This window comes from Zootoca vivipara, chromosome 14 (assembly GCF_965207765.1).
Source record: "Zootoca vivipara chromosome 14, rZooViv2.hap1.1, whole genome shotgun sequence".
Taxonomy (NCBI): Eukaryota; Metazoa; Chordata; class Lepidosauria; order Squamata; family Lacertidae; genus Zootoca; species Zootoca vivipara.
Window position 1 is genome coordinate 40,782,163 of NC_142597.1, and position 25,768 is coordinate 40,807,930.

Below are 25,768 nucleotides of genomic sequence, written 5' to 3' on the forward strand. Positions count from 1 at the left end.
CTAGGCTAGATTACAGCAATGCATTATACATGGGGCTAGCTCTAAAGCAGATTTAGAAAATTCAGTTGGTGCATAATATGGCAGCAAGGTTGCTCACCAGGGCACGACAGTTTGAGCATATAACCTGGTTTTGTTATAAGACTGAAATACCGTGTTTCTCTGAAAATAAGACACCGTCTTATATTTTTCCTAAAAAAACAACACGGTGGCTTATTTTCAGGGGATGTCTTATTTTTAATTACATGTCCAGCCTAGCCTCTTCCTTGGCGCCCTCCAGAACTGCACCTATCACTATGTCTTATTTTCGGGGTATGGCTTATATTGCACAACTGCTTAGAAATCCTGCTACGGCTTATTTTATGGGTATGTCTTATTTTAGGAGAAACAAGGTACCTCAAGGATCATCTCTCCCAATATGAACTGACCTGGAACCTGCGGTCATCATTTGAAGCCCTTCTTCGTGTGCCCCCAGTATGAGAACTCCAGAGAGGGGCAATATAAGAATAGGCCTTTTCTGTGGTGGCTGCTGAAGGTACACTCTTCCATTGTCTCCCAAGATAGATGCCAACCAAACCCAAACCCTGTATTTGGAATGCTCTCCTCAGGGAGGCTCGCCTGGAGTCTTATTACATACCTTTAGACATCAGGTGAAAACATTCCTCTATAGTAAGGCCTTTCACTGATTAAATAATCTATGGACTTTTAAACAGGGGGTATTATCATTTTTTGCTATTATGTTGTGCATTTCTATGTTTTTATGCTGAAAACTGCTGTGATCCTCAAATGAAGGGCAGTTTATCAATTTAATAAATGAATAAGCAAGGTGCTCGTCTGAGGGCAGGTAGTTCTTATTCACCTATACTCTAAAAACAAAAGCATATTTTGGTGCAGAAGTGAAGTATACCTTCTAGCTGAACTCAGAAATATAGAAATGTATTCCTGTCAACAGATATTTGGGGAAATGATGCCTTTAAAAGGATGGGGCAAACCAGTGGTGCAGTGGAACAGGGATGAAGAGGAGCTACTTATTTCACAGCAGGGATGAAGTCAACATCTCCCAGAGAGCTAGCTGACAATTTTCTGCATGCCAAATAAATAAGTTTATTGGGAGATCAACTCACCAAGTAAGCAATGCAGAAGAGGTGGGTTATATTAGCCAAGAGTTAAACTGCCAAACTGGAAAGAAAATCCCTTCATTATAACCAACCAACCAAAGCAGAACAAAATAGCAATCAAGCGTTTGAGTCCACCAAAACACTTCATCAGACTGGATGTTAAGCAAAAAATAAAAAGGGTGGGGTGAAAAAAGTTGGCATTGGTCAAACATTAATCTGCATTATATAACAGGGATGGTGAACCTGTGGCCCTCCAGATGTTGAATTCCAAACTCCTATTAGCCCTGGCCAGCCTGGCCAGTGGTGAGGGATAATGGGAGTTGAAGTCCAACAACATTTAAAGGTCACAGGTTCCACTCCTCTTGTATAGTGTTAAGAATAGGTGTGGCCATGAGCGTTGTCACAAACACACTTACATTTCAAAGTTTACCACCACACCAGTGGGACAAACTGCAGCCAAGTTTGACTAAGGCTCAGATGAGGCTTAAACATATAAACATGCCACATCTGTTGAGATCCACAGGTAAACACTAAACACAATGCTCCCTGATATAGAGGGCTTTGGTGTCTCTGTCCTCGGAGAAACGGAAGGGCTGAAGTACCTGTGGCCCTCCAGACGTTGCTGGACTGCACCTCCCATAATCCCCAATCACTAGGCATGATGGCTGGTGCGAGTTGTGGTTTCACCTGGCTTAGTGCAACAGCCCAAACAACCGGCATGAGCTCTATTCCAACACACACGATCCCCTGACTTCCAGCTTTCATTTCAGCAGCCCCCGTGTCCACCTGCTTCGTTAATCTCAAGCTGAGGCAAGGCAGTGGCAAGTTATAGGAAAATGTGGCCAGTCTTGGGAAACACTGGCATTTGAAAAACTGAAATTGGCCCCCAAAAGGAACTAAAAACTGTCACCTTGTAGTCCTTTGTGCCCAGCAATCCTGCTCCCTCTTCCATTAAATTCCCTCGTGTAAAAAACCCACCTTTCCTAGAAAGCCCCTGACTGAACACTCCTGGCCTCCATCCCAAATTCAAAATGACTCCCAAGTATATGCAATGGCATATTACTCAGACCCACTGCTCTTGCCTCTCCCTTCACTGTTGTTGTTGTTTAGTCGTTTAGTCGTGTCCGACTCTTCATGACCCCACGGACCATAGCACGCCAGGCACTCCTGTCTTGCACTGCCTCCCGCAGTTTGGTCAAACTCATGTTTGTAGCTTCGAGAACACTGTCCAACCATCTTGTCCTCTGTCGTCCTCTTCTCCTAGTGCCCTCAATCTTTCCCAACATCAGGGTCTTTTCCAAGGATTCTTCTCTTCTCATGAGGTGGCCAAAGTATTGGAGCCTCAGCTTCACGATCTGTCCTTCCAGGGAGCACTCAGGGCTGATTTCCTTAAGAATGGATAGGTTTGATCTTCTAGCAGTCCATGGGACTCTCAAGAGTCTCCTCCAGCACCATAATTCAAAAGCATCAATTCTTCGGCGATCAGCCTTCTTTATGGTCCAGCTCTCACTAGGTTAAGTCTATGAGAGAGGGACCCATTTTTTTGCTTGCATTACTCTGTGCAGTGCCATGTACACCAATTGTGCTATTTAGTAATATTTATATCAACAACCTGGGAGCTTGGAAAGTTATTCCATTCTGGGATGAAGCATGCTCCCATACACTGGACTCAAATCAGATAATTCTGCATCAACAATCTAATAATTCCAGCGATTTCCCCACCCCCCCTAGTATGTAAAAATATTTATATGTTAGCTTTCCAAGCCAGAATATGGCAACATACAGAGTTTGGAGAATCTTGCCTTTTGTGTGTGTGCATTTGGGAGAAGAAAATGTATGATTATGTGAGAAACAGTAAGTGGTACACTCCCTCTCCACTGCAATTAACCTAATCCTATTCTGCCATAACCATGTGTACATTTCCAAACCTCTCCTCCAAATAATGAGGCCTAGAAACTTGATTTGCCTTTCACGAGTCCAAAGTCTGTGCCAACTACCAGACTCAACACAGAATTGAAGGTAACTTAGAGCCCTGTCCTGTGTTAGAGCTCTGTATCTCTCTGTGGACTCAGTATTTATTCTCCAAATCCTTATTCTTGTGCACATGTACAACAGCATCTGCAAAAGATGCAGGCAGAGTCTTATCAATAATTGCTTCTCAAGCGACAAAAAAAAAAATCATTAGCCCATTTCACCCGATAGAAATAGGTTGTGCCTAGATCTGACTTCACTTAATGGGAGATGCCTAGATACCTAATCATTCATACCAGAAAAATCAATAGCTGTATATATCACAGATGGCCTCCAGGTTGAAATGGGTTTTAAAATTATATAGAACAAGCTTCTGACATTTTCTGAGTCCTTACTAGATGCTGCCTGCCCCTTCAGGTTTTTCTACCACAGCCATGAGTGCCAGTAACTTCCTTACCATTCAAACCCAGTTGCAGAGATTCTATAAATTTCAAGTTCTCTTCTTGGCCTTGAACAATTTCCGAAAGTTACCCAAATATTGTGGTTGGAGCCCCCAGAAAATTTCCACAGTTAAAAAAAGGCACTTCCAATGTTTTAATTTGGGAAATTGTTTGATGTTGCATGGACTGCATCATGTGGTTCTGGTGAAGGTCCTGGTTAACAGCTGGTTATACCAGAGAACCACTTTATCAAGGGGAATGAGGGTGGCAGAATGTGATGCTATGGAGATGGGTCATCCATGCCCCTTTTGCCTCCAAGAAGGGGTGTGGGGAAAACCTCCAGATTACTGACCACTTTGCAAAATGCAGAATATGTAAGCACTGACACCACCAGGTACATAAGCACTGGATTGCTATCTCACGTTTCTCCTAAATACAATGAGAGAGAGAGAGAGAGAGAGAGAGAGAGAGAGAGAGAGAGAGAGAGAGAGAGAGAGAGAGAATAGGGCCCATGCCCCAAACCTGGAAATTTTATTCCAACACCTCTCCAGATTGAGATATCGGTCATTATGCTTTCAAGCATATCTTCTCAGTTATGCAGGCTAGGAAAATATAGGACGGCTTAATATACAGCTGAATTTTTCAAGGCTGAATTTTTCTAGAAGCTGAACAGCGCACACACAACTCTGAAGTTGTTGTGCTCTTGTGGTACAGTACACACAGCCCTGAAAACGCACCAGCTCCTTCTACCTTATTGTGATTTCACCAGGACACATTACAGATTAGGGACAGTTGGGAATGAAAGGGAGTTGTTACTATTATTTTAGATTTAAACATTTAAGAATGAATGTTTTATAAACAGGGGAAGTATTTTTGCCATTTTCACTGCTGCTTGCTGCATTTTTTTTTAAGAAACATGCCTGGCTAGCTTTGCTGGGAAAATAATTATTATGTTGAAATGATTATCTGTTGTCTTCCACAGGTTCAGCAAGAATGGCACAGATACATCCAGATATAACAGAACACATATAGACTGTGTTCACATGGCACATAAAGCCGGGATTTATGCCTTATGGTTTACTGGGAATGAGCTGCATGAAGTGTGCTGGTGCATGCTGCTTGATCATTCTAACTCCCTGAGTAACACAAACTAGAAAGCTGCAATGGAGCTTGGTTCTGATATCCAAAACCAGAACCAGGAGACACATGAAGAGGGCAGAGGAGAAGTTAGCTTCACACAGGTGCAGTCTCAGATTGCTTGGGGGAAACTCTGGAGGCGGCAACTTAGGCAGCTGCAAGGAGGTGGGGACCTTCAGTCTCAGCAACTGCTTCACAGGGGCAATAATAATAATAATAATAATAATAATAATAATAATAATTTATTATTTATACCCTGCCCATCTACTCTGGGCGGCTTCCAACAAAACACTAAAATACAGAAATCCATCAAACATTAAACGCTTCCCTAAACAGGGCTGCCTTGAGATGCCTTCTAAAGGTCTGGTGCCTGGAACCGGCGGTTGCTGCAGCGCCGTGTAGAGCGCCCAGCAGCGCCGCACAGAGTGCCCAGCAGCACCCCGAGCCAGTGGCCTGGCTGCTCCAAGGAGGCCTTAAGGTACAAGACATCCCCTGAAAATAAGACACCGTGTGTTTTTTTAAGTAAAAAAAGGTATAAGACGGTGTCTTTAAAAAGGGGGAACATGGTAGCTCTCTTGTGCAGATCCTGGTTTGGCTAATAAAGGGTTAATACCAACTAGCTCGATGTATTTTACTGCTGGCTCACTCCTGCCACCACCCCACTTCACTTATTTTCTCTGGTGGAGTTCCTGTGTACTTAAAGACCTTGTGATAATTAGAAAATAAATGACTTCTGATGAGAAAGACACTGCCTGCTATATTTCTACCTGTCTACGTGTAAAAAGGCACAGGAGTGTCACTTCTAGGCGATCTCTCTCATGGCAGTGTTTTTGAAAGCATTGTATCTGCTCCCCTCGAAACCTGAAAACAAGCTACATATGGTCAAAAGTAATGCTTAAAGCACCTTTAAAGGATCGTGTGGATATAGAACAGCAAGGAAGGCTGTTCATGCCACTGAACAACTGCAGCACTGATCTGCATCTGATGCTCTTTGTTGAAAGTGCCTGCTTTTATTCACTCCCTCTTGGACTAATCTTATTTTTTCTCCATTAATTTCCTCTTATTCCTCTCCTCATTGTCTGCACTCAACTCTTTGCTAAGTCTGCCTTCCTCCTTAATGGCCTCCACCACTGCCTCTGGTTTTTGCACTACCTTTCTGTGATAAAACAGCTCCTGCCTGTCAATTACTTCTGATTCATTTTGCCTCTGCATCTCTGCCACAGTCTTCTTAGGAACACAAACCATCTAACCAAGCTGGGACCGTTGGTAAATCATGAGACTCTTAAGTTCAAGGTCACGGGTTCGAGCCCCACGTTGGGCAAAAGAGTCCTGTGTTGCAAGAGGTTGGACAAGTGGACCCTGAGGCTCCCAACTCTACAATTTTATGATTCTAAGTACTGTCAACAGCAGGGATGGAGGAACTTGTTGGCCCTCCTGATGTCGCTGGATTACAACTCCCAGCATCCCTGACCGCTGGCTATGTTGGCTAGGGATAATCAGAATTTGGAGTCTTATCATTGCTTGGTGGGTCAAAGACTCCCCACCCCTGGGTCTACAGTCACTGATTGACAGCAGCTCTCCAGGGTTTCAGACAGGAGTGTTTCCCAGCCCTGCCTGGAGATGCCAAGGACTGAAACCAGAGCCTTTGGTGTGCAAAAACTACACCTCTCCCCCAATAATGCTTTCAACTCTTGTTGGTTTACTTGTGTCTCATCTTAGGATTTTAGGTCAGTTTTCTATTCAGATGCTCAACTTATTTCCTCTGTTTGCAGCTGGAACTATGAGGCTGCTACTCCTTTACGATTACCTTACACGACTGCCTTTTTGTATCCAATTTATAACTGTGCTTATTACTTTCTAAGTAATTCATTCTTCAACTCCTCCATGTTGTTCATCTTTACTTTCGCCTTCATGTTTTGGGGATATTTTATTTCAACCACAAATTTCCATGTTCTAAGCCACTCCCTAGGCCTAGAACTTGCTGTCCCGCTTTATTCTTTGCCACACAGGGCACTTTTAGATGGGGGTTGGGGTGGGGAGCTAATAACACAGTATTCTATCAGACTCAATGATTCCAGTAATTTCCTTAGAGAAGCTTCAGCAGCCAGTGAGGCAAACTGCTGCTGCCACCATCTGCGTCAGCTGCTGTTTCCCCAACTAGGATCAGCCCTGACACCCTTCCCTTTTCACAGCAGTTATTTATATACCTTTCCCAAAAGTGTGGGAGGAGAGCCCTAGAGCTGTTTATGATCCCCTCTATTTCTGACGTTCAGGCACTGAATGCCGTCACTTACTCAGCCAAAATGGCACCACCCACGCTCAAGAGGGAAGTTGTCAGCAAGAGGGGGTTTTTTGGCGGGGGGGGGGGGACACCCTAAGATTTGCAGAAAGGGGGCAGGGAACCAACAAACAACCCAGTCAAGAATGAGCATGCCCAGTGACCATGGAATGCTGACTGACAGTTGTGGGGAACAGAGAACTATCAGAAGGGGGAAATGGAACAGGGTGGCTGAAATCCTGATCAGCAGAACCTGCAACAATTTGCTGCAGGCCCCACTACTATTAATTCAATTTATTAGTTGCCCAATTCTCCTCCTCGCTCTCCTTATTTTTCGTTTCAATGTATATTCGTGGCCACAGAACTAGGAGAGCTTTATTTTGAAAAGAAGGGAGTAACATTAACAAGAAACAATAGCAGAAGGTAGAAATTATTGTGGGGGTTTTGCCCTCTTTTACTACCTCAAATCATACAAACATCAGGTGTAGATTTGTGAGCCCTTTTTGGGTGGGTGGCAGGATGACAGAGATGGATAAATGATGAAGTTGCTGAAGACAGCCCTGGACCTCTGGTAAGAAGTGGTTGTTATGACTAGAGACAAAGATGGAGAGACTCCTGTCCAAAACCCTGGAGAGCCACTGCCAGTCCATGTTGACAATACTGTACTGAGCAAGATGAACCAATGGTCTGACTCAGCAGAAGGCAGCTTCCTGTGGGGGTCTTGTATACTAGAAGGACCCAGTGGTGGAGTGCGGTGCATCTCTACACACTGAGCACAAAGACATACCCTAATTCCTGACTGTGAGTGTCTGGCCACTCAGTGCAAGGATGAAGCACAGATTTTGCCTTCACCGCCACCTTTCAGGGGTATTTCCTCCCACCCAATATTTTGCCACCATAGAACTCTACTGTTCTCCATAGCAGTGAAGGGCAACCACTCCCTTCTCCCTTCTTGACCTCTTGGTGGAGGTATAAACCTACTCCCTGGTGACCCCAGCCATTGAGAACCCAACTTTCTCTCCTATCTGCACCATCCCACCCCTTCATCCTGTGACTTGCTGCTTGGTCAGGAAGTGTGACAGAACTGGCCAGCACATAAAAGTTCAGCTTTCCCTAACCTAGTGTGCCCTCCAGATGTTCTGCACTACAGCTGTCTTCAGCCTGAAGCAAGCAAAAGCAGGTGTCTATAGTCTTCTCCAACCTGCTACTGATCTGGAGACAATCTGGATTAAAATTCCCATCATAGAATCATAGAGTTGGAAGAGACCACAAGGGCCATCCAGTCCAACCCCCTGCCAAGCAGGAAACACCATCAAAGCATTCTTGACATATGCCTGTCAAGCCTCTGCTTAAAGACCTCAGCCACAGCTAGAAACAACAGGAGGTATAGATCAAAATATATGAAGAACACCGGGCCGAGGGAAGGCTGATACAGGCCCTAGGATTACAACTGCTAGTTTTCACAAACAGCAACACACCATGTTATAAACGCACATATATCGGCGTGACTAACTAGAAGAGACACTATGACTGGTATATTGGTTGGTGTGAGGCTATAAAGAACTACAGATATTGAGCAACCATTTCCAGAGCAAGTTGAATGCATGCAACTCAACCACGACCCCCCAACACTTCAAGGAAATCAGTAATTACCTCAGCAACTTTGGGAGGAACTCCATCCCCAAGCACTTCCCGAACGAAGCACTGCTGGCTCATGTAATATGAGAGTCCGCAGGTCCTCTTGAAGGCATCTTTCAGCCGCTTCAGTTCTACATCTGTAACTGCATTGGGAGGGCGGAGAGGGAAAGAGTTAGGTACATACTCTGTAATCAATAAATTTACTCAGAGAAAAGTCAGCCGATTTTTTAAAAATGAAATTGTTTGCTAAGATTATTGGAATAAGATCATTCTTGCAGAAACAATGCACACCCATCATCAGCACACAGAATTCCCTGGTCACTCCTGCAGCCCCCGTGTCCCAGAAAGCCCGTTGCACTGAAGTCATCTTTCCTCCAAACAATGATACATGGCTCTGGCAGCTGTCGGTCCACTGGCAGCTGGCATTTTGCTTTTTCCCATAACACTCATCTGGGGCATTGTAGGAAAAACTAGAAGGCAGAGACCCCAAACTATAGAAGCACCAGTGGGTGGAGCACTACTCCCTCTTTGTCGCCTGTACCATTTTACTTTCTGTTTAAGGCTCCAGACCAAGCAACACTATGGGATGCTTCAAGGATGACACTCACAGGGGATCTGCTGCTCCTTACAATTTAAGAGCAGAAAAAGTCCACTCATCTACCAAGCTGCAAGCTACACTGATGCAACAGGAAAGACTCCTGCCACTGCCTGGCATTTCAGTAAGCTTTCAAAATTGATTCCCCTCTTGTTAAGAAGGGTTTCTAAGAAGGGAACAGAGCGGCATTGATAACACAAACACAAAAATGCCCTAAACATTCCTCTGGTTTGCAGTTGCAATCTGTGACCATGTGACAACTGCCTGATGACTTCCTCCTGGACCCAAAGTTCCTGTTCCAAGATGCCAACAATTACCACACATCCCCACTTGGAGAAGAAACTGCAATTCCATGGTTGCTAGCTCCAAAATGAGTTATGTGACACCCCCTCGCCTGAACTCACTGGGCACAATGCCGGGTTAAATGAAGCACAGCAAATGTTCACAAGTACACCAAACAGTTGATATGTCTGCTGCTGAAGCATGTCGTGTTGTCACGTTATAGGAGCATTGGAAGCTGCCCCATTCCATCTCAAGCCACTGGGCCATCAAGCTCAGGATTAACTGGCAGTGGTTCTCTGTGACTTCAGATGGGGTTTCTCCCTAGCCATACCTGAGGATGCTGCAAATAGAACTGGGGAACTGTGGTCCCTCCCCCAAATCTGGGGTTAATGGCTGTGGACCACTAAGGATATACAGACAGGCTCGCCAACCCCTGCATTAGGGCCTAAGATCCAGTGTCTAGCAACAGAAATATTTATAATTCTGTGCACACCGCATCCATTTCAAAACCCCACCCCAAGTAAATTAGATCAGCTGTAGGTCCCTCCAGCTTGCAGTACATTTGCCACGCTGACCTTCAACGCTGAAAGAGTTGCCCAGCTCTGAGCTGCATGGTGCTGCACAAGAATGCTTCCCCTATTCCCAGAGTGAGGCCCTTACAACAAATTAAAAATTGAAGCTTCATAAATATTGTTAGTGGGGGTAGATTTGGAGTTATTTATCAGGCTCTTCAAATGCTGTGTCAAGAGGAATAGATTCTCTCTTTCCCCTGCCCGTCCCCTGGGGGTGAGGAAATGGCAGCGCCAGGCTGCCAGGTTCATGTGTTCTGTATTCAGCTCTCACAAGACTGTCTGCAACCACAATGGAAAGATTTCAAGTCCCAGGGACAAATTCTAATCTGTACACCCAGCTCCCCCATCTGTTGCCAGCCAGAAGATCAAGCCTCCTGACTGAACTTGGTCTGTTTCCAGGAGGCTGGTTCCAATGCTAGCATCTGGATGTCTGTTCTGATATATATATATATATATATATATATAGAGAGAGAGAGAGAGAGAGAGAGAGAGAGAGAGAGAGAGAGAGAGAGAGAGAGAGCGCGTTGTACACAAAAGAAGCAAGAAAAGGTGGGGTGGGGGTTGTTTTGCAGTCAGGGTGGAATAGCTCCATGAACCTAGGAGTCTGGTGCCAGCAGTTCTGAATTTGAAATGTTTTCTCTTCCTGAGTTTAATGGAAAAGGAAGCAGCTAAACTTTGGTGCTGGCACAAAGGGCATTCCTCACCCCCAATCACCCCATTCAAATGTGAACCTCTTAGGATCTTTCAATAATACAAAGCTGCAACAGCAGGTATGGGGAGAAGCTCAGCAACACAGTACATTCCTTACATGCAGAAGGTTCAATCTCCAGCATCTCCGTCCCAATGATCAAGTCACAGTATGTGAGAAATACCCTTCACAGGCAAATGCCCTGGAAAGCTGCTATCAGTTCAGAGGAGACAATAGTGGGGTAAATGCACCATGAATCTGATATAATGCGGCCTCCTATGTTGCAAAGAGCTTGTTTTTTGATTCCACAATATGAAGGAACTGTGCTATTGGAAAGGCAACAATACACAAACATAAAGAGGTACAGAGTGGCTACTAGATTGTCTCCCGAGATCAAAATGCAGACACACAGAATACAGAATTGCAAATTCACCTGTCAGACACATGTGTACGTGTGTGTGCGCACGCACACACATGCACGCACATATTACTAGCCCTTATGTTAACTGCAGAGTCAGTGGCTGTTCAAAACAGATGCCCTGTAGCTGAGAATGTGTCTCCTTGTTTCTCCCTATAATTAGTGAAGCAGAATTAATTATTCAAATCGGTTTTAAAGGTATTGTTGCAGGTTTGGGGATTTGGCTTTCCCTACTGCAGTACATGGAGCGCTTAAGATTTCGAAAGGCTTGAGGGTGCCGTTTTAGTTTTTAAGTGTGGACGCAGCCCTACCATTAATCCACCAGTTGCTTCTCCTGCAGGGAAATGGATCCCACTGCAAGAAGTGATACAAACGACTCTTGACAATAAAATCATTTCTTTTCCACGGTGCGAGCCTCTTCCCTATTCATCAAGCCAAATGGGCACTCCTACTCAATATTTACCTGCCTTAATAATTAATAGGGCGCATGCTGCTACAGCCATTCCAACTTGGCATCGCATCCTAGCTGCACTTAAAAAAAATACACCACACAGACTTTTTCATTCTAAATGCTTTACAGATTAGCCACGCAGAAGAAAAGTGTTGGGGTGGAGAGAATCATGCTAAAGAATAGCAGTGAGTTCTCCGGGGGGAGCTCAGTATCCTCCAGTACATACACACATTACGTCCTCATATACCAACTTGCAGTGCCATCAATAATTAATTCAAACCGTACAGCAACTTTTTTTGGGGGGGGGGACTTGCAACTGAAGACTTGGCTCATTATACGGAATCAACAAGCAATTCCTCACCTCCTCTGCAGCTCCTGGGCATGTGAACCCTTCCTCCAGCTGAGCCTATTCTTCTCATTCCTCTGGGCCTTCTTGAAGCCCACTCACTCCCTTGCACATTCCTTCCCTAAGCCGCTGCTTCTACTTCACTCTGCTTTCTATCAGCCTAGCCTTTAGGCAGTTGCAGTGGAACAGCACATGCGATGCCATATTAAATCTGACCTTAAGATGCCTCCCGCAGCCTGGACCTAACAAAACCTTGAAGACTGACTTGCTGAATGTGTGGCCTATCTTTGTGCTAGGGAAGTGAGATATTTTGTGATTCACTGGAAAGGGCACATTCTGAAGGTTTTACAACCTATATTGCCACATTTTAGCTTTGCTGCATGTTGTGCCATTTTAAATCTCTGCTGGGTTTTTCCCTCACCAAAGAGTACTTGCCCCAGCCTTGGGTCTTGGCTTCCAGGATTTCCAAAGCTATTCAGTGATACCCCCAGGATCAGTACTTTTATACACCACTGAAGCACTAGGTCCTGGTCCACAAAACTCATGAACCAGGATTGACTGTGCTGCCTGGAATTTGGGGCAGAATAGTTCATATTGCAAGCCTACGGCTGCTCTCTAACTTCTTGAAAACTTGATGACCTTTCTCTGTAGGTTACTTTCAAGCCTGTGGTCTTTAGTTCCACAAAGTTGCTTCCCAGTTGCAGCAGAAGTACAAGATGCCTGCAATCTGCAAGGTACTGGGCTGGGCTGAGAAGCAATCTGGACACACTGCTTGTCATAAGGACCCCAGCAGGAGACGCTGTCAAGACAGAACAGTGAGGTGCTCACACCACTACCATTGTGAAACAAGCAAAAGAATTCAAACCCCTCAGCTTCTCTTGACTGCTGCCTTAGTGGCTACACCCAAGTGTTAGTTGCACCATGTCTGAACAATGTCTCAGGACTCTCTGTTCCATTGTGAGAGCTCTCCCTTTCCTTCCAGGAACAGCAGTTAGGGTCCTTAAAGCCAGCACATCTTTGAAGCTCTAGCACAGAGGTTGGCAACCTGCAGCCCATGAAGGTTCCTTAACCGGCCCATGAGCTGCCCCTGTACTGAGCCACCTGCTTGGTGAGTCCCCATGCGCTCTCTTCCGCGGCTCTGGAAATCGCTTCTGAGCATGCCCCGACACCAGAAATTGAGAATCATAGAGTTGGAAGAGACCACAAGGGCCATCCAGTCCAACCCCCTGCCAAGCAGGAAACACCATCAAAGCATTCCTGACAGATGGCTGTCAAGCCTCTGCTTAAAGACCTCCAAAGAAGGAGACTCCACCACACTCCTTGGTAGCAAATTCCACTGCCGAACAGCTCTTACTGTCAGGAAGTTCTTCCTAATGTTCTTCTTTCTTGTAGTTTGAATCCATTGCTCCGTGTCCGCCTCTCTGGAGCAGCAGGAAACAACCTTTCTCCCTCCTCTATATGACATCCTTTTATATATTTGAACATGGCTATCATATTACCCCTTAACCTTCTCTTCTCCAGGCTAAACATGCCCAGTTCCCTAAGCCGTTCCTCATAAGGCATCATTTCCAGGCCTTTGACCATTTTGGTTGCCCTCCTCTGGAGACGTTCCAGCTTGTCAGTATCCTTCTTGAAGTGTGGTGCCCTTTGGGTTCGGTCAGTCAGGATAAGAACAGAAATTGTGCGGTGATGGTGCGGCGGCGGCAGCAGCGGGAGGCCCCATTAGCTAAAGGGGTAGCTCAGGTTAAGAACAGTTTCAGGTTAATAACTGACCTCCAGAACGAATTAAGTTCTTAACCCAAGGTACCACTGTACTGAGTAAAATGCTGAACTCATCAGGGAAGGGCTCACTTGGGTCAGTGGCAGAGCATCTGCTTTGCATGCAGAAGGTTCCAGGCTCAATCCTCAACATCTCCAGGTAGGGAGGGAGGGACCACCGCATGAAACTCTGGAGAGTTGCTGCCACTCAATGTAGACAGTACAATAATCTGACTCAGTACAATGTAGCTCCCTGTGTTCCTATGTTGTTCCTCTCTCATAGAATGGTGGAGAGTAAGTGGGGGAGCCACTTATGCCACCACAAGCTCCTTGGAGGAAAAGGCAGAACACAAATGAGACGGGTGGCAGGGATAGGTCAGTTCTTTCATTTAAGGTGTGGGGCCTTGTATGTAATAATACTTTAAAAAAAGAGTCAAGGATAGGAGCCCAAAAGGTATGGCTCAACATATTTTCTTGCCTCGTTCTCGTTCCAACTTAAATTATTCCACTTTCGACACCTTTCAAAGTGAAATGCAATCTGGGATGTGCTGCTTTTGACAAAGCAAACAATGCCAGGTCCTAACAGCCTTATGGTTGGCGCAAAGGTGGTTGGCAGCCACGGGCATTCATCTCACTTTTCCTTAAAGAAAATTCACTGGCAAATAAAAACACACAGTGCAGCAGCTGCTTATTGCAAAACATTTATGCTGTGCACATTGATCCAACAAAGGGGTTTGTTGCAGCAATTATTCCCCCCTCTGAAGAAAGGGCTGCAGGCTCAGCGGCAAAGCACAATCTGAACCTGTAATGGTCTCAGAAGACTCTAGTGGAACGATTCTGCTTGGATGACTTTGCTCTAGATTCCTGTTTGCCCACAACTGGCCCAGGGAGTTTCACTATCCAAAGTTCAAGGTGAGGACCACTACACACAGAAAATGCCAAGTTCAAATCCTGACATCTCTCCAACACCCTAGAAAGCGGCTGCCAGTGGAGTAGCCAGTCCTGATCTATGATCCAACTTGATACGGCTTTGTACGACACTTGATAGACATTTACTTCTAATGCACAAAAAAGTAGGACTTGGATGCCATGCCTCAAAATTCCAGAAAGGGTAGCTATGTTGGTGTAGTATACACATTAGAGTATCAGGGCACTTAAAGACTAATAAAATTATAGTGGCAGAAAAATAAACCTAGGGAAAGGCTAGGTCCTAGGACGTTTTGCATACAGAAGCTCCTAGGTTCAATCCCTGCCATTTCCAGTTTTAAATAGGGATCAGACAACAGGTGATAAAGAAAACCATTTTCTGCCTGAGACAATGGAGAGCTGCTGCCAGGCAGGGTAGGTGGAGAAACAGATGGTAAAATAGTTTGGCCTGGTATATAATAAGGCAGCTTTCTATGCTTCTATGTGTGCTGTGTAAAAAAAAACAACAACACTTTAGTATATTGAAGCAAAATATATTGATTTTGTAGATGCAGTGCAGCCCCCCCCCCCCCGCTTGTCTTTCAGATACCATACACTGCCCTGAGTCAATCAGCTGGAATGGGGGGGGAAATTCCAAAAAAATTCTTGCTGTTACAGAGGAAATTACTGAGCAATTTCTGTAGCCTCCCCATTTCAGAAGCCACCCTCTGATTTATATTCATAGGCTGGAGATATATAAAGCCGCTTGATTTGCATCCAACCCCCTTCTGGCATAAATTTCTTCACAGACAGTATTTTAATAGATTCGCTGCTTTGTTTACATACTCAAAAATGATATTGATTTAGTTCGGCACTGCAAAATGTATTTTCACACACGTTTTCATAGGATGATTTAAAGCCCATTTTATGATCTCCCATTCTCTCTATAATCTCCAACCTGCAAAAACACAGAAGAGAAAGCAAACTGGCTGGCAGGGATTCAACCAGTATATGACCATGTAAAAGTAGCCCTCTCTCGGCAGCTGATGGCTTTGTGCATGGGACCAAGCACCCACAGGGCCTGAGGGACGGGGGAAGACTGTGCAATCTATTTCCAGTGTTCAGGCTGCATATGCCAAAAGCATCACCACCTACACACAAGAAGGAGGTATCGGCACGCTTGGAGAAGCCTAAGGTTTGCAAACACACAAAAATATTCTGTGGCTCAGTAGCCACAGAATGGTGATTTGACTATTGGAGGGGTTGGGAAGGAGACTAAAAACTAGGTGGGAATGAATGGGGGGAAATTATAATTTACCTTGGAGACCACTGTAAGCAGTTGAAAAAAAATAGCAGGACTGCAATTAACACTTGTAATGTATCGAGAGCTATGGACATAATGGAGTTATAAAAAAAACTTGGATTACTGAAAAAAGATGCAGTAGAAAAGGTTTAACAACAGAACCCATGGAGGGGAAGGTGGGAAGTCCAGAGATTCGGAGGAATCTTCTAATTGTGGATGTGTTGTGGTATTATTATAATTTTAAATTTGCAAAACCAAATAAATAATATATTGGGGGGGATAGGTGGGAATGGGCTTACAGTGGTACCTCTCGTTAAGAACTTAATTCATTCCGGATGTCAGTTCTTAACCTGAAACTATTCTTAACATGAAGCACCACTTTAGCTAATGGGGCCTCCTGCTGCTGCCGCGCCGACGGAGCACAATTTCTGTTCTCATCCTGAACCAAAGTTCTTAACCCGAGGTACCACTGTAAGCCCATTCCCACCTAATCTGGGTTAGCGGAGTCTGTAACCTGAAGCGTTTGTAACCCAAGGTACCACTGTACTCCGGAGTGCAATGTTTTGTTGCAGGTCCACTTCAACTTCTGTGTATATATGTGTGTGCATTGCTGGAAAATTTGCAGCAATTTAATAGGCGGCTTAAAGTGAAGACAAGGGCTGAACCACTCCCTTGGCACTCTAGGGAACAGTGGAGCTTGAGCACTCTCGGAGCTTTATTAAGTTTAAGAGAAATTTTGCAGCATCAGTTAAAAATCTAACTGCGAAGCACTGTAGCTCTAACAAGTTCTCGTAAGATCAATGAGATTTCAAAAAGCCGGAAAATAAGGAACCAAATACATGATCAGAAACATAAACACACACATGCATTTTATATAAACATTAGTTGTTGCCACTGCCATTGAGAGTCTCGACTGTCACAGCCTGACCTCTCACTAAAATATCTGACGGGGGGTTTTTTGCAGAAGGACGACACAAAGCAAATGCAAAGTGGTTGGATTCAAATAGTGCCCTTTTCTGGTCTTATCTTTTAATTGCACATGGCCAAGAATACATATGCTATATTTTTCGCTCCATAAGATGCACTTTTTTCCTCCTAAAAAGTGGAAATTCTGTGCGCCTTATAGAGCGAATGTGTGGTCCCTGGAGCCGAATTGCCCAGGGGCCAAAGGCAGATCGTGCTTTAAAAAAAGAAAGAAAGAAAGAGCTAAAGGCTAACAAGAGGGAAAGAGAGAGTGTTGAAAGGACCCACTCAGCAGCTGATTGCAAGAGATCGGGGAGGGAGATAAGGGAGCTAGCTCCCTTCCCAGCCAGCCCAGGCCCCTTGCCCAGGCCTCAATTGTTGTCTGCAGAGAGAGGCTGCTTGTTTCCCCAGAGACTTGTGACGGGCTGATTAGATTATCTGTCTGGAAAATGTAGAAATGGATCCCTTTACTTTCCTAGAGAAGCTGCAGAACTGTGAGTTGAACCCGAAAAACCGGATTGTTTCCCTTTGCAAAGTAAGCTCAACAACTTTGAGCTGATCCTCAAAAAAAAAATGGAGCTTTCCCCCTTTGCAAAATAAGCTTCCTCAAATATTTAATTGGAGGGGCAAAGACACCTAGGCCTCTAGGAGTTGGCTGCTATGCTAGGACAATTCAAGAAAGCAAAATATTTTTTTTCCTTGTTTTCCTACTCTAAAAACTAGGTGTGTCCTATGGTCAGATGCGTCCTATGGAGCAAAAAATATGGCACTTTACTTTTACAAAAGAAATCCAAGCAAGCAATAAAATTTGTGGCAAAGATTCCTCAAGTGGTGATGGTGGGGGTCCCATAAGCCTTTACTCAAGGGGTATTTTTCTCCAGCTCAAATAATGGGTCATGCTTCTAGAAGCCTGTGAAGGTCAGGTTTAGCTTCAGTCAAGTAGGTCTACTTGAGTAGGACTTGGCTGGAAACAACACTCAGTGCTGAAAATAATAATAATAATAATAATAATAATAATAATAATAATAATAATAATTCTACCCCACCCATCTGGCTGGGTTTCCCCAGCTACTCTGGGCAGCTTCCAACAGATTAAAAATATATTAAATATACAGTACAGGTGTTCAATATAAACATCCTGCTGATTATCTGCTAGAAGCTTCGCCTGGCTATTCACAAGGTTACAAAGATGAGAAAGGGAAGGTGAGCAGAGGGGAAACCCATAGAATACTCTCCTTGTTCCAGGGAGCCTGGACTGGCCAAACTACAAGGGGAAAGATGGCACCAAATAGTCTGGCAAATAAAACGAGCCTGTATTACGGCATTTCAGCACTGTTTGCTGAAGGTAAACAAGGCCAAGCAGGCACTGGAAGATTCATCTGCTATAAAAACAAATGTGTGTATATTAAGTGAAAGAAGGCCAACGGTGATGGTGGGATCTACTAGATAGCTTTAGGAGTTGTTGCTCTGCTGTGGGGGTTCAATTACTTCATGCCACAGCTGTATGTTATTCCACACATAACTTTACATTTATGTGCGCAACAAGCTGCAGAGAAAACCAATTTTCAATCTTCCATGCTTTGATTACAGGTAGGTAGCCGTGTTGGTCTGACGTAGTTGAAACAAAAATAAAAAAATCCCTTCCAGTAGCACCTTAGAGACCAACTAAGTTTGTCATAGGTATGAGCTTTCGTTTGCATGCACACTTCTTCAGATAGGTTTGATATTACCCCAACTATTTGCTTTGATATTACACCAACTATTTGGGAATAAAGGGCACTGTTTCTGACATTAAATATTATTTTTTAGATGAACGATAACCACAGGGAACAAATAACAAATTTTCCTGACCACATTCCCCACTGCAAGAAAGCCCCAGGTTGTTGTTGTTGTTGTTTTGTTTTTTAAAATGTGTGGTCCCCTTCCTGCACACAACATTCATAATGAGCTGGGACCATTCTGTAATTCCAAGCATGTTCTGTGATCCTTGGATGAGAGGCAGCACAGTGGACCCTCGGGTTACGTTACCTTCAGGTAGCGTAACTTTCGGGTTGCAAACGCAGCACCCCCAGAAGTGTATTCTGCCGCACACGCATGTGCAGAAGCGCTCTATTGCGCCGTGCACGAGCACAGAAATGGCACCTCTGCTTGCGGATTTTTCAGGGTACGTATGGACCCCTGGAATGAATTACATTCGTATCCAGAGGGTCCACTGCATAGAAATTTAACTGAAGTGAAGACTAAGCCGTCAGAGGGATGAATGAGTAAGATTTCCAATCCTGCACATTGAACCTACTACACAGCAACAGCAGCAGCAATTGACTGAAGTACACAAAGTAAATAGTGAAATGCAAGTAATGCTTCACTTACACAACAATCTACAACAAGTGGGGGAAAGGCCACAGGGCAGTGGGAGATCACTTGGCTTTGCATGCAAAAGGTCTTGGGTTCAATCCCCTGCAACTCTTGCTAAAAGGGTCAAGTAGGAGGTTGGAGGAAAAGACCCTTAGTTGGCCAAAACCCTGGAGAGCTGTTACCAGTCACAAGCAGGCAATACTGAGCTAAATGATCAAGAGGCTGCCCCGGGGTAAGATCATCAGAAGAGCCCTTCTGGATCAGGCTAAAGGTCCACCTAGTCCAGCATCCTGTTCTCACAGTGACCAAAGAGACGCCTAAGGGAAGCCTGCAAGCAGCACCTGACAACAACAGCCCTCCCCATCTCTGATTCCTAGCAAAGCCTACAAAGGTGGAAGCAGAATATAGCCATTGTGGCTAGCAACCATCTATAACCCTTATGCTCCATGAAGGTAAGGTAGCTTCCTTTAATCCCTGAATAGAGATCATAGAGGACATAGAATCTGGTATTCCTTTGTGCAGAATTTGGATTATTCTAGTAAAGTCTAGGTGTAAGGAAATGAACCAACCAGGATCTCCCATGCCTATCTGGATGCAGGATATCCAGGCTTACATATTAACTGGGGGTGAGGGTGGCTGAGAGCAGCAAGTGACCAAGCTCAAGGCCAGCTGCCAATTTCTCTGCATAGAGTCACAACAGTTAAGGAGAAGGCAAATCTAGAGACTGTTCCTTCAGGAGGAACAAAGCCTGGTCCACACCCCCTGCGTTCCTGTCACTGGGTGAAATGGGTGTCTAGAAACAGATCAGTGAGTTAGCAGCCAGCTGATTATCACCAAGGAAGTGGCAGCTAAAATGTTATTTTATTTTAATGCTAGCTTGAGTAAATTACACGCACGCTCTCACGCACTTATGGGTCCTAATGCAAGCTCCCTTGCTTTACTCAACAAACAGTTTGAACTGGCTGAATGGGGAGAGAGAAAAGGAACTTGGCTCTTATTCTTTATAGGGAGTCACTTTCAACTACTGTATAATTTAGGGCCCTGTGTGCATGCCCACAAGCCCCACTCAAAATTGGAATGTCTATCAACACCACTCCTCCACTGAACTCAACTGACGAGTGCCAACAGAAATGGAGCCAAAAAAGATAATTAAGGAACAAGAGGGAAACATCAGCATGATCAAGAAGACAAGTACAAAAAACAATTTTAGGAAATAAACCTAAGAAGGCAGAAATGTGGATCAAGCATGTTCAGTAGCAATGGGGTGTTTTGTCAGCTCACACACAAACACATACTTCTCACTTGCTTTGGAATAGCAGGTCCTTTTTAACCAGGGGAATTAACATTCCTTTTATTCCAAATTCCTCAACAAATTAGCAACTGAATCCTGTTATTCAAAGAGTAACAGCTCTGCAGGTTCAGTACCAACCTTGCAGGTCATAAATTAATCTCTGGTGACTGAATTATCTTCTCTGTAATCAACAGCTCAGGGTTCCCCCCCCCCCCAGGAAATTCTGTCCTACTTATACAAGATAATTGCAACTTTATACAGGACACTATTGAATGGCTGGTGTCTCAGCTTGGGAACTTGTCAAGACCCAAACTGATTTACTGCACATTTCCTTCTCCACCCCCAGAAATCAACAAGGTATAAAATATAAAATATTTCCGGGGAATGGAGGATAGAGAGAAGATATTACCAAAGCAGGAGGAAACACTTGAAAGAAATAAAATAAAACAAGACTGTTAGGATATACAGACAGATCTCAACTTCAAACTTCGACAGATATATATATTGTGCTGTACATTTTCAAGAATGTTCATCATTCGCATAAGATAATACAGGCTGATTAAGCACCAAAGGTCACATTGAAAACGCAGGAAATGGTAGTGGTGACTGTGGATACATCAGCTGTGTGGAATTTGAATGAATTGCATATCTTTTTAAAGACTATGATAAGTGCTAAGTAACAACAGGAGGGAGGGATGCATTAGGATTGCTTGGCAACATAATCTTTTAATTCCTTTGGTCTGTTAAAAAAAAAGGCAAACTCAAGTTTAACAATTACCGCCCAGTCAGCCTGACATCAATACCAGGAAAGATTCTAGAGCAGATCATTAAGCAAACGCTCTGTGAGCACCTAGAAACGCTGTGATCACTAAAAGTCAGCATGGGTTTCTGAAAAATAAATCATGTCAGACTAATCTGATCTCATTTTTTGACAGAATTTCAAGCCTGGTAGATGAAGGGAATGTTGTGGATGTAGCCTATCTTGATTTCAGCAAGGTCTTTGACAAGGTGCCCCATGATATTTTTGTAAAGAAGCTGGTAAAATGCGGGTTAGACAATGCTACCATTCAGTGGATTTGTAACTGGCTGACTGACCGAACCCAAAGGGTGCTCATCAATGGCTCCTTCTCATCCTGGAGAGTAGTGACTAGTGGAGTGCCACAGGGTTCTGTCTTGGGCCCAGTCTTATGCAACATCTTTATCAATGACTTGGATGATGGGCTTGAGGGCATCCTGATCAAGTTTGCAGATGACACCAAATTGGGAGGGGTGGCTAATACCCCAGAGGACAGGATCACACTTCAAAATGACCTTCACAGATTAGACAACTGGGCCAAAGCAAACAAGATGAATTTTAACAGGGAGAAATGTAAAGTACTACACTTGGGCAAAAAAAATGAAAGGCACAAATACAGTGCCTTTGAGAGCAGTACATGTGAAAAGGACCTAGGAGTGTTGGTAGACCACAAACTTGACATGAGTCAACAGCGTGATGCAGCAGCTAAAAAAGCCAATGCAATTCTGGGCTGCATCAATAGGAGTATAGCATCTAGATAAGGGAAGTAATAGTACCACTATATTCTGCTCTGGTCAGACCTCACCTGGAGTACTGTGTCCAGTTCTGGGCACCACACTTCAAGAAGGATACTGACAAGCTGGAACATGTCCAGAAGAGGGCAACCAAAATGGTCAAAGGCCTGGAAACAATGCCTTATGAGGAACGGCTTAGAGAGCTGGGTATGTTTGGCTCTACTTGACAGGCTTTGGGGTTCTTAAAAAAAAGGATTGGGGGGACATTATTTAAAAAGTGTTATCTGAAGGGAGAAAGTTCAGCAAGTGATGCCATATCCAACACCAAGAAAATGCAGCCATTTCATTCCACATACAGAGAAGGCTGCTTTAGATCTCTATACAGCCAGGAATCATAGAATTGGAAGAGACCAAAAGGGCCATCCAGTCCAACCCCCTGCCAAGCAGGAAACACCATCAAAGCATTCTTGACATATGGCTGTCAAGCCTCTGCTTAAAAACCTCCAAAGAAGGAACATGGCAGCAGGTCATATGTCCTGCTTGGTATGCTTCAGGAACGACATATTTGCTAATTCCTTTACAAGATGACCACACACATCTCAAGATGGGTTAAAACTTTATCATCTGCTGGATTTCATCCTTCTCCTAATGCTGTGACATGGCAGTTTGAAGCATCGAATTTCTGTAGGCATTGCACATGTTTTTGGATAGGATTTAAAAAAAAATTATTTAATGAGAAAATAGAACAGGAATATGGATAAAAGCATGCAAGGCCGACACAGGGAAGAAATAGAAGAGATTCATGTGTTTTGTTTCATGAAATAAACATTCTCAGCAGCAGCACTAGAGCATTCTCAGATTATCTAAGGACAGAAGAAACCTCTCTCTACAGCCTCCTTAGGAGAATCCAGCTCTGGTCAGTGGAGGAAACAGTTTTTTCTGTCACCTTTCCAGCCAACACCCATGTTTCATACAGTCACCCACACTGCCCAAGCGTAATTCAAGATGTGGCAATGTTGAAAGAGAATTCTTTTTACATAACTTGAGACTGTTTTGCCCTGGTGCAAAGAACAAATGCATTAATAACTACTGTGATGCTTTTTTTGGGGGGGGGGGGTTCTGGGTTCACAGACAGGGTGAGGAAAACCCTGGAGAACTTGAATCCCAAGCCGGGAAAAGCAATTCCGTGAATGAACATTAATTCTACCTGCTGAACAGCAACAAGCCTCTATTACAACAGAGTTAATCTGAAAGGATAAACCCACAAGAATGAACAATTGCTTTGCCATTTTTAAGCTTTGCTTCTGTTGCTGAATTTCCCATTCAGGAGATTTATCTGAATGTCTACATACAAATATATTCAAGTACTGCAAGGTTGGGGGTGAGGTCAGGGGGAGGGGGGAGGGAGGGGGGGAGGGAGGAAGGGAGGGAGAGCAACCACCCAGCAGCAATTAACAACACACACTCATGTTTTGTTCACAAGATTGCTAAGGAGTCAAATGCAGAGCACTGTCATTTGCATTGTTTATGGCTGCTCCACCCTAATTTGGAATGCATAAGAATTTGTAAAGGGGAGTTCAGGCATGTCCTTGGAAAACTTGTTGTGAAGCTTTTTCAAGCAAACAAGGGGTGCAGTGACAAGAGAAAATTGGATATAATAATAATAATAATAATAATAATAATAATAATAATAATAATAATAATTTATTATTTATACCCCGCCCATCTGGCTGGGTTTCCCCAGCCACTCTGGGCGGCTTCCAACCGAATATTAAAAACAATACAGTATCGAACATTAAAAACTTCCCTCAACAGGGCCGCCTTCAGTTGTCTTCTGAAAGTAGAATAGTTACTTATTGCCTTGACATCTGCTGGGAGGGCGTTCCACAGGGCGGGTGCCACTACCGAGAAGGCCCTCTGCCTGGTTCCCTGTAACCTCACTTCTCGCAATGAGGGAACCGCCAGAAGGCCCTCGGTGCTGTACCTCAGTGCATGACTAGACAGGGCTCTAGCACTCTCCCACGATGGCCCTGCTCCCACGGTGGAGTCTACCTCCTTCCGAATCTGACCGACTTTATCTGCAAAAAAACTCTGCAAAAGCATTGCAGGAGATCTTGGGGTCCCTACCAGGCCCCGATGATGAAGGTGGTTCCGATAAATTGCGAACCACCTGAAAAAGTCTCCTGCTGCTGTTTTCTGCAGATGCAATAGAAACGGTGAAGAAGGTCCTCTTCGCCGTCGCCACTGCCACTTTCAAATCAGTTATTTCAATCTCATGCAGCTTTCAGTCCAGTCCTCCAATCTCCCTCTGCTATAGCTCTAGGTAGAGGAAGAAAAACTGGATTGCATCCTCCTATCTTGAGTGGGATTAATAGGAAGCAAGAGGAAAGCCACACACCAGTGGGCTACATTCCAGCCAGGCAAAAGCCAGAGGTTTCTATGCACTCACCCACCCCTCTCCACCTGCTGTACAGGCAAGCAATAGGTGTGATCGCTGTTCAAGAAAACATTCCAACCAGGCAAAAGTACTCAAGGCAGTGGCGTAGGAAGGGGGGTGCAGTGGATGCAGCCCGCCCCGGGTGTCATCACTGAGGGGGATGGCAAAAATATGCGTTTTTAAAATAAATTTTAAAAATTGGGTTCACAACACTTAAAAAAAAAATTCCCGCACCCCCTTCCTTCACCACTGGTAGCTAGGTGAGGTAGGGGGCAATGGGCAATGGGCACCACACTGTGGGGCTGCAGCAAGCCACACATCTTTCCTGAGGGCAAGGTGGTGGGCAGGCTGCCTGCAAGCTCCGTGCTGCTTGGACTTGCGTCTGCCCACTGCCTCAGCCACTCTACAGCTGAGGGGGAGGCTGCGGAGAGGCTCCACACAGCGCACCCTGCCTTGGCGCACCCTGCCCCCATGGGCGGCTCGCTCTGCCCCCGGCTGCAGAACACACACGCCACACCGGGCACCCGAGCGGCTAGCTACACCGCTGGCTCAAGGACATGGAACAAACAGGGGTAGTGAGGGGAGGTGGCCTAGGAAGAGACCTGAGAGTCCGAATGCAGAGCCCAAATGCTACAGGGCAGTCTTGAGAGGCAAAAGAGCAAGTGCGTTGCACCCCTCTCTTTTCTTGGGGGCAATCATGTGCTAGCAAACACACTCTGCTCACTTCCCCAATCCTTACACCAGATGCACACCCCTTTGGCATGAGAACCATGAAAGCAGCAGGGGGATTAAATCAGATTCAGTGCTGGACTCCATGTACCCTACAAGCCCATGGGCCGATCAGAGTCCCCCTGGGCTTGAGGTAAGCCAGGGGAAGAAGGAGCACACATCTTTGCCTTCTTGGAGCTTTGGGGAAATACCTCAACCCCCTACAGCCCCCCTCAATTGCTGCAGTTTCTGCTTTCATCCCTCTCTAGCTGTGCTGCCAGGACAAGTCTCCCAACACACGTGAAATGGCTGACTTTTGCAAACAGAAGATGCTACAAAAAATATCCCCCAAAGTTAACATCTTGCATGTTCAAAGCACTTCGCACCTTCGCAATCCTTTCGACTACCCTGTCAAACAGATCACTTTAATTACCCCTCATATTTGCTAAACAACAAATAATGGAGATTTCAAACCTGGGAGCTGATCTTATACACTCCCTTGTAGATTAGGATACACAAGCACCCTGATATATAGTTGTAGAAGTGTACTCAATAGTTACATTACAATTGTGGAGCTCTTCCCCTA

The 25,768-nt window shown here is 44.7% G+C and overlaps 1 protein-coding gene across 5 annotated transcripts in view; it reads right to left on the reverse strand.

Annotated features, from left to right (window-relative positions):
* USP32 (ubiquitin specific peptidase 32) overlaps nt 1-25,768 on the reverse strand; it is a 149,408-nt gene that overhangs the window by 83,032 nt on the left and 40,608 nt on the right. For all 5 annotated transcript variants that reach the window (XM_088658062.1, XM_035140036.3, XM_035140035.3 and 2 more), the window contains exon 2: nt 8,595-8,722. In XM_088658062.1, coding sequence (XP_088514188.1) covers nt 8,595-8,722 — 128 coding nt within the window. The remainder of the gene's footprint in view (nt 1-8,594; nt 8,723-25,768) is intronic.